Source organism: Sphaerodactylus townsendi, linkage group LG03 (genome assembly GCF_021028975.2).
Source record: "Sphaerodactylus townsendi isolate TG3544 linkage group LG03, MPM_Stown_v2.3, whole genome shotgun sequence".
Taxonomy (NCBI): Eukaryota; Metazoa; Chordata; class Lepidosauria; order Squamata; family Sphaerodactylidae; genus Sphaerodactylus; species Sphaerodactylus townsendi.
Genome location: NC_059427.1, coordinates 145,870,636 through 145,879,574, shown reverse-complemented (window position 1 = coordinate 145,879,574; position 8,939 = coordinate 145,870,636). Strand labels below are relative to the sequence as shown.

Below are 8,939 nucleotides of genomic sequence, written 5' to 3'. Positions count from 1 at the left end.
GCGTGTGCGTGGTTGTGTTCCTGTGGTGCTTGGTGTGTCTGCTCATGTGAAAGGACCAGACTTGTCCAGCAAGTCACCCTGATTCTCTACCGTGGTAGTGTGTGTGTGTGTGTGTGTGGTTGTGTTCCTGTGTGCTTGTGTGTCTGCTCTTGTGAAAGGACCAGACTTGTAGAGTCACCCTAGATTTCTCTACCGTGGATTGACATAAGTATTAGTGTGTGTAGGTTGTGTTCCTGTGTGCTTCTGTGTGTCTGCCTTGTGAAAGGACCACAGACCTTGTAGGAGTCACCCTGATTCTCTACTGTGGTTGTGTGTGTGTGTGTGTGGAGGTTGTGTTCCTGCGCTTGTGTGTCTGTCCTATCTTGTGAAAGGACCAGACTTGTAGAGTCCACCTGATTCTCTACTTTCAATGTGTGTGTGTGTGTGCGTGTTAATGGTTGTGTTCCACTCGTGTGCTTGTGGCTTGTCTCCCCTCAGCGGGAAGGACAGCGGGCCAGACTTGTAGAGTCACCCGATTCTCTACTCGTGGAGTATTGTGTCAATGTTATTGTGTGTGGTTAAGTGCTCCTGTGTGCTTGTGTTTCTCCTTCTGTGAAAGGACCAGACTTGTAGAGTCACCTGATTCTATACTGTGGTTGTGTGTGTGTGTGTGTGTGTGGTCGTGTTCCTGTGTGCTTGTGTTAATCTCCCTCATGGGAAAGGGATTCAGACTTATGTAGAGTCACCTGATTCCTCTACTGTGGTTGTGTGATAAATTATGTGTGTGTGTGGTTGTTCCTGTGTGCTTCTTGCAATGTGTCTGCTCTGTGAAAGGACCAGACTTTTCCAGAGTCACCTTGATTCCTCTTACCGTGTGTGTGTGTGTGTGTGTGTGTGTGTGTGGTTGTGTTCCTGTGTGCTTGTGTGTCTGCTCATGTGAAAGGACCAGACTTGTAGAGTCACCTGATTCTCTACTGTGGTTGTGTGTGTGTGTGTGGTTGTGTTCCTGTGTGCTTGTGTGTCTGCTCATGTGAAAGGACCAGACTTGTAGAGTCACCTGATTCTCTACTGTGTGTGTGTGTGTGTGTGAGTGTGTTCCTGTGTGCTTGTGTGTCTGCTCATGTGAAAGGACCAGACTTGTAGAGTCACCTGATTCTCTACTGTGGTTGTGTGTGTGTGTGTGTGGTTGTGTTCCTGTGTGCTTGTGTGTCTGCTCATGTGAAAGGACCAGACTTGTAGAGTCACCTGATTCTCTACTGTGTGTGTGTGTGTGTGTGTGGTTGTGTTCCTGTGTGCTTGTGTTTCTCCTCATGGGAAAGGGCCAGACTTGTAGAGTCACCTGATTCTCTACTGTGGTTGTGTGTGTGTGTGTGTGGTTGTGTTCCTGTGTGCTTGTGTGTCTGCTCATGTGAAAGGACCAGACTTGTAGAGTCACCTGATTCTCTACTGTGTGTGTGTGTGTGTGTGTTCCTGTGTGCTTGTGTGTCTGCTCATGTGAAAGGACCAGACTTGTAGAGTCACCTGATTCTCTACTGTGGTTGTGTGTGTGTGTGTGTGGTTGTGTTCCTGTGTGCTTGTGTGTCTGCTCATGTGAAAGGACCAGACTTGTAGAGTCACCTGATTCTCTACTGTGTGTGTGTGTGTGTGTGGTCGTGTTCCTGTGTGCTTGTGTTTCTCCTCATGGGAAAGGGCCAGACTTGTAGAGTCACCTGATTCTCTACTGTGTGTGTGTGTGTGTGTGTGTGGTTGTGTTCCTGTGTGCTTGTGTGTCTGCTCATGTGAAAGGACCAGACTTGTAGAGTCACCTGATTCTCTACTGTGTGTGTGTGTGTGTGTGGTTGTGTTCCTGTGTGCTTGTGTTTCTCCTCATGGGAAAGGGCCAGACTTGTAGAGTCACCTGATTCTCTACTGTGGTTGTGTGTGTGTGTGTGTGGTTGTGTTCCTGTGTGCTTGTGTGTCTGCTCATGTGAAAGGACCAGACTTGTAGAGTCACCTGATTCTCTACTGTGTGTGTGTGTGTGTGTGTGGTTGCGTTCCTGTGTGCTTGTGTGTCTCCTCCTGTGAAAGGACCAGACTTGTAGAGTCACCTGATTCTATACTGTGGTTGTGTGTGTGTGTGTGTGGTCGTGTTCCTGTGTGCTTGTGTTTCTCCTCATGGGAAAGGGCCAGACTTGTAGAGTCACCTGATTCTCTACTGTGGTTGTGTGTGTGTGTGTGTGTGGTCGTGTTCCTGTGTGCTTGTGTGTCTCCTCCTGTGAAAGGACCAGACTTGTAGAGTCACCTGATTCTATAGTGTGGTTGTGTGTGTGTGTGTGTGGTCGTGTTCCTGTGTGCTTGTGTTTCTCCTTCTGTGAAAGGACCAGACTTGTAGAGTCACCTGATTCTCTACTGTGGTTGTGTGTGTGTGTGTGTGTGGTCGTGTTCCTGTGTGCTTGTGTTTCTCCTTCTGTGAAAGGACCAGACTTGTAGAGTCACCTGATTCTATAGTGTGTGTGTGTGTGTGTGTGGTTGTGTTCCTGTGTTTCTCCTCACCGGAAAGGTCCAGACGTGCAAACTGTCACCTCATGTGTTGTTGTGTTTCCTCCAAAGGGAAAAGGCGCCGTTCAACGGGCGAGCCAGGCCCAGACCCGCTCGGTGCCCGAGTGCGGGGGCGTCCCGCGTTCCCCGCGAGGGGAGAACGGGACCAGGCCGGACCTCCCTTCCCCTCCCCTCCCCTCCCCTCCCTCCCTCCCTCCCGGCTGGCTCCACCCCCCGGGCCCGGCTGGCTCCACCCCCATCCACATCCACCCGGCTCGGCGGCAGCGTCGCCGTGGTGCCCCCCCCCCCACCTCTCCTCGGGCCGGTCCTCTCAGCAGCAGGCCGGGCCCGAGGAGGAGCCGCGCCCGAGGCCCCCGCCACGCCCGCCCCGCCCTCCGCCGGCCCCTCGCCCGCCATGGCTCGCGCGGGGGTCTCCCCGTCCTCGCCGCCTCTGCCGGCCCCGTCGCTGCCCCTCACTCACGAGGCGGCCGAGGAGGAGGAGGAGGAGGAGGAGGAAGAGCCGCCCCCGTCGCGGGCCCTGGTGCCGCGCTCGTCCCCGGTGCCCCGGCCCCAGCACCCGCCCGCCCCCGGAGGCAGCGGGTCCTCCTCGGACGACGAGGCCCCGCCGCAGCCAGCCTCGGCAGAGGCGCCCTCCCAGCATGCCCCGCGGCATGGTCAAGGGCCAGCCTCCCAGAACCCTCCGGGGCAACCAGAGGCCTGCTCCCCAGGGGGGCAGGTGGAGCCTCCCCAGCACGCCGCAGGCCGGCACGTGCTCTTCGCCGACGCCTTGGGCCTGCCCTTGGCGCGCTGGCGGCGCTACCAGCCCTGGCCGCCCCCCTCCCCGGAGTCGCCCCCGGAGGTGCCCGCCTTGGCCGTGGGGCCACCCCCTGCAGCTGTCCCGTACCTGCTGCCCTCCTTCGTTCTGGCGCCCGCCGGGCAAGGCGAGGACGAGAAGCTGGAACGGCTGCGGCACACCAAGGTGGAGCTGGAGGAGGTGTTGCCCCCAGATCCTGGGGAGCCGCGGGTCCTGCGGGGCACCGTGCGGGTGCTCAACGTCTCCTACCGCAAGGCGGTGCACGTACGGGCCAGCCGGGACCGGTGGCGGAGCCACCGGGACTACCCTGCCCTCTACATCCCGACTGGGTCGCCCGACGGGGGCCTGACTGACCGCTTTGCTTTCTGCCTGGACTTTGGGGATGAGGATGAGGATGACGAGGAAGGAGGAGCCCGACTGGATTTCGTGGTGCGCTACCAGACGGACGAAGGTGACTACTGGGCCAACAACCAGGGCAGGAATTACAGCGTGTTGCTCAAGGGAGCTGGGCCTTCCCTGGGCCAACCCAAGAGGCCTGGCCGAGAAGGGGAATTGCGCAGGCTCAAGAGCTGCATGAGGCCGATCAAAATCAGGTAACGTGGCTTGGCACCTCTGACCTACCGCCTAAACATGATGCATCCATCCATCAACATCCTTGTCCTGATCCGAGATGTTTCCATCCATGCTCCCCACATTCCTAATCCATGTGTCGGATTCAGTTCCGTTCCCAAAGGAAGTAGTTTGGGTTTTCTTGACCCAAAGAACTTAATTGCTGGTCATTTTTCCCATCTGGAAAAGAAAAAGTGTGGCTCATTGATTTAAGTGCACGAGTAAGCCCGGTTCAGATTCCTACTTGTCAACCACCCCATTGGCTCTCTGAACTGCTTTGGTTGCTTTGTTTTCCCCCACTCTTGTTTATTTAGGTCATACCACCAGTGATCCTACAGCACCTTCAGATGGTTGCCAGAAGCAGTGTGAGCCTGCCTTTTCCCAGCAAGGGCATTTTCACAGGTGACACCAAGATATTATGCAAAACCGAGGTTTAATCAAACCAACCTCGGTTAGTATAAAACCTCCGAATGCAGGCTACTCCACTAACTATGATTTGTTCAAATTCATAGAACTAGTATCTGAAATCATGGTTTGAAGCTGGTTTATTGACCATAGTATGACGTAACAAATATGGACCTTCTAGCTTTTTCCTGAGTGTTGTCCTTGAACACAGGGGCTGGTCCAGAGCAAAAGTAATGAAGGCAGATTTGTTGAGGCAAGCCAAATCTTGTTTTCACAAACTAACCATGGTTTTGCTTTATGTCTGAACCAGGCCTAGAAGTAGAGCTGTATTGTGCACATGTGTGAATATTGTTAATGCAAAATGGAAAAAGGACTACATTTTGAAGAGAGCCTATGTTCTAATCAGTGCTGGTTTTACACTAAGGTTGTAGAAAATCAAAAGCGCTTTCAGGAACGTCCTAGGATTTATGCAAAGAACACAGTGGCTCTGCATATTCCGGCGTTCCCTGCAGCAAGCTCATCAGATCCAGACGACGCACAAGCATACTTTTAAACGTATTGTCGAAGGCTTTCACGGCCGGAATCACTGGGGTGCTGTGTGGTTCCCCTGGCTGTATGGCCGTGTTCTAGCAGCATTCTCTCCTGACGTTTCGCCTGCATCTGTGGCTGGCATATATGCTCCACTTGCTTTCCATTCCTACTATCAGATCCTCTGAAGATGCCAGCCACAGATGCAGGCGAAACGTCAGGAGAGAATGCTGCTAGAACACGGCCATACAGCCCGGAAACCACACGGCACCCCAATGCTTTTAAACGCTCGTGCATTCCTTTCTTGGTTGGGTCACATGGTTTTTCAGGCCTGTCAATGAAGTGAAAACTTGTGTGTGGAGCAGACCGCTTCATTTACAAAGGGAGGGTTCACGTCATCGAATTATTCTGCAGCCAAAACAAATTGGTTCCCTCCATGCAGCAGCAATATGTCCCAAGAACAGGGTTTCAGAGAAATTTCCCCAGGTCTTTGAGCACCAGTGTCGCTGACAACCTGGAGCAAATAAATGCCTGGCCCCTTTAATGGGATGTTATTTACCAGGTGATGTTATTTATATCCTTGAAAACCTTCAGCTGCTTGTTTTCAACATGAAGTGTTGGTGAAATGGGCAAGACGTTTGTTTTCCACCAGGATGTCAGCAACTCTAATAAGCACGGATTTTTTTTTCTACATATGGAGGAGCATATGGGAGCCCTCGACTGCAGTTTGAAGCACTGATGAAAATTGAATGAACAAACAAATGGCCATGACATCCCCAACTTGGGGACAGCCCAAGACATTTGACAGCCACCCCCATGGTGGTAAAAATAATACTGTTAAACCAGATAAACCACAGTTTGGAGTGGGGTGAATCCTGTAGTCAAACAACAGTATTGGATATGGTTTTCTGGAGAGGCAGCATAGAAATGTTTTGCATAAATCAGTGTATCACCTGTGGCAGACCTGTGGCAGAGATAATGGGGTGGCCTATTTTGGTGCAGTGGGGAACAGTGGTCCAAAACAGGGGTCTTCAAACTATGGCCCTCCAGATGTTCATGAACTACAATTCCCATCAGCTCCTGCCAGCATGGCCAAGTGGTAGGGCTCATGGGAATTGTAGTCTATGAACATCTGGAGGGCCATAGTTTAAAGACCCCTCGTCCAAAATGATCCCCTTGACCTGATGAGAGATGCGCTCCTATATAAGGATTTATCTGTGATCAAGGCAGTAAGAGCCAGAAAATGTGTTCGGTTGTGACCAACTCAGGGTGACACCAACCGGGGAGTATTCCAGGCAAGAGGTGGTTTGCTGTTGACTTCTTCTGCATAGCATCCTCAGCCTTCCTTGGTGGTCTCCCACCCAAGCAATGACCATGACCTATCTTGCTTAGTTCTCAAACACCAATAAGCTCAAGCCAGACTGGGCTAGTGAGGTTGCTATGGCCAGAAAGTCTCATATAAAAAAGACTAGAGAAAGGGAACTTCTCTTCACAGTCAGAGGAAATTTTGGAAAAGGAAGAAGAAGTAGAAGAAGAGTTTGGATTTATATCCCCCATTTCTCTCCTGTAAGGAGACTCAAAGGGGCTTACAATCTCCCTTCCCTGCCCCCCTCACAACAAACACCCTGTGAGGTAGGTGGGGCTGAGAGAGCTCAGAAGAACTGTGACACCACCCCCACCCCCCGGTCACCCAGCTGTGCCGGTATGCACAAGCTAATCTAGTTTGCCAGATAAGCCTCCATAGCTCCAGTGGCAGAGTGCGGAATCAAACCCGGTTCTCCAGATTAGAGTCCACTTGCTCTTAACCACTACACCATGCTGGCTCAGGCTAGGCTGATCTTGTTAAAGCTCAGAAGCTAAGCAGAGTAGGCCCTGGTTAACACTTGAATGGGAGACCACCAAAGAAAGTCCAGGGTTGCTGTGCAGAGGCAGGCAATGGCAAACCACCTCTGAACATCTCTTGCCCTCAAAACTCTATGGGGTCATCATAGGTTGGCTGCAGCTTGATCACACTTTCCTCTAACAACAAGATCCATGACTCCTTCCTTTCCTTACACAGTCCTATTAACATTGAAGCTGCTGTACAGAATCATAGAGTTGTTTCTCCCTATTGAAATGTTAATACATCCTGCCAGGGAATCTGAGCAGCCCAGTGATTTGGGGTCTGTCGCTTTTGCTCTGGATGCTAAGTTTGAATTGCCTATCGCTTTCCCCTAGCTACACTTGGGGAAGCTCATTGTTTCCCTTGCTCACCGTGACAGAGTTTAAGATCCCCTGCGCTATGTCTTGGTTAAAGTTAATTAATAATATCCTACCTCATGAGATTCTTGTAGAGTTTGAGGGAAGTATGCAACTATTGTCCTGGGCCATAGAATTGGACGAGATATCGTTTGCCAGGTATTGTGAACTATTCAAGCAGTTGGACACCTATATCTTTTAGGGTTGCCATCTCTGGGTTAGGAAATTCCTGGAGATTTGGGGTGGGGGTGTCTGGGGAAAGTGGGGAGGGCAGGGATATGATTCAAGATAATCCACCATCCAGAGTTGCCATTTTCTACAGGGTAACAGTTCTGTAGTCTGGAGACAAATTGTGATTCTGAGAGGGCTGTAGGCCCAGCTGAAGGTTGGTAGCCGTGTTACCTTGGAGGTGAAAATTGTGAGCGTGCAAAAAAAATAAAAATTAAACGCTTAGATTGTAGTGCCTGTTATCCTGAAGGAGCTTTGTCCTAGACCATTTCCTGTACAGCATTCCCCTTTTATCTGCATCTGTTTGGAAGAATTTTCAGTTCCCCACTCAGTACTGTGTGGTTTACAAGGATCTTGAGAGGTCCTTCCAGTTTACATCGTCTTTCTTGCTGTTGAGGTCCTAGGTGGTGGTAGTGCCATCAAGTTGTAGCCAACCTATGGTGACCCCATAGGGTTTTCAAAGCAAGAGACAGAAGTTGTTTGCCATTGCTTACTTCTACGTAGCAACCCTGGACTTCCTTGGTGGTCTCTCATCCAAGTACTACTGGGCTGGACCCACTTAGCGGCTACGACCTGACGAGATCTGGGAAGCCTAGGCCATCCAGGTCAAGGCAAGACATAAACAGAAGTGGTTTGCTACTTCTTCTGTGCAGTAACTCTGGACTTCCTTGACTTCCATCCAAGTACCAATCAAGGCCGACCCTGTTTAGCTTCTGTGATATGATGAGATTGGGCTAGCCTAGGCAGTCCAGGTCATGGCAAGAGAAAAACAGAGATGGCACCTTCCTCTGTGTAGCAGCCCTGGACTTCTTTGGTGGTCTCCCATGTAAGGCCTAACCAGGACCAACCCTGCTTAACTTCTGATCTGTTGTGATTGGGCTAGCCTGGACTACATGGGTGAGGGTTTGGGGGTTCTTACTTTTTCTGAATTAGAGACGAGCCTGTCCTCTCAACAATATCCTCTTTCGGAACTGCTGATGGAGCAGGGAGGAGCCAAAGATTTGTTTCTCTGTGGGATGTTCTGTCACTCAGTTCCTCTTTATTGGTCCTCCTAAACATTTTGTTTGTATTTTCTCTCTCGTTTCCATGGTGAAGCAGGTGTGATGATTGACTCAAACCATGGTTGTTGTCTTCTCCTGCACTGCTGGTCCCAACAGCGGCTTGGCTAAGAAATGACCCTGGGTGCCAGGCATCCTCCATAAGTGTGCCATCCTTGGCATGTGAGTCAGGAGTTGCCTACCCCTGGCTTAGAGCATCACAGCATCTGGGAAATGTGGTCTAAATCCCCGTCCTGCCTTCAGTTCATGGGGTGCTCTTGGGCCACTCACTCACTCTCAGTCTAAGAGGGTGTTTTTTTGGTAAGGGTGAAATGGGGAAGAAGACAGTGATTTAGAGCCGTGGTTCTCAAACTTTTTGAGTCATGGAGCACTTTTCAGGAGAGAAATTAGTCATGCGGCGCTATCGTTGACCTTATGCCAAAGGCATGTATGTGCATTCTCGGCTGTTTTTTATCTAACTGCACTTTTCAAGTTGCTAGTCTTTTGTAGTATACTAGCTTCAAAGGCCATTTCAAAATGCCATAAAATGGCCTCTAGATGGGGGTGGGGAGAGTGCAGGCGGG

General features: G+C 51.0%; 1 protein-coding gene across 1 annotated transcript in view; it reads left to right on the top strand.

Annotated features, from left to right (window-relative positions):
* Positions 1–2,762: 2,762 nt before the first annotated feature.
* The window catches only part of PPP1R3F (protein phosphatase 1 regulatory subunit 3F), a 46,963-nt gene continuing 40,786 nt past the window's right edge, over positions 2,763–8,939 (top strand). Inside the window, 1 exon segment of the mRNA XM_048487197.1 lies at positions 2,763–3,903. Within this exon segment, the coding sequence (XP_048343154.1) occupies positions 2,912–3,903 (992 nt within the window). The 5' untranslated portion in view covers positions 2,763–2,911.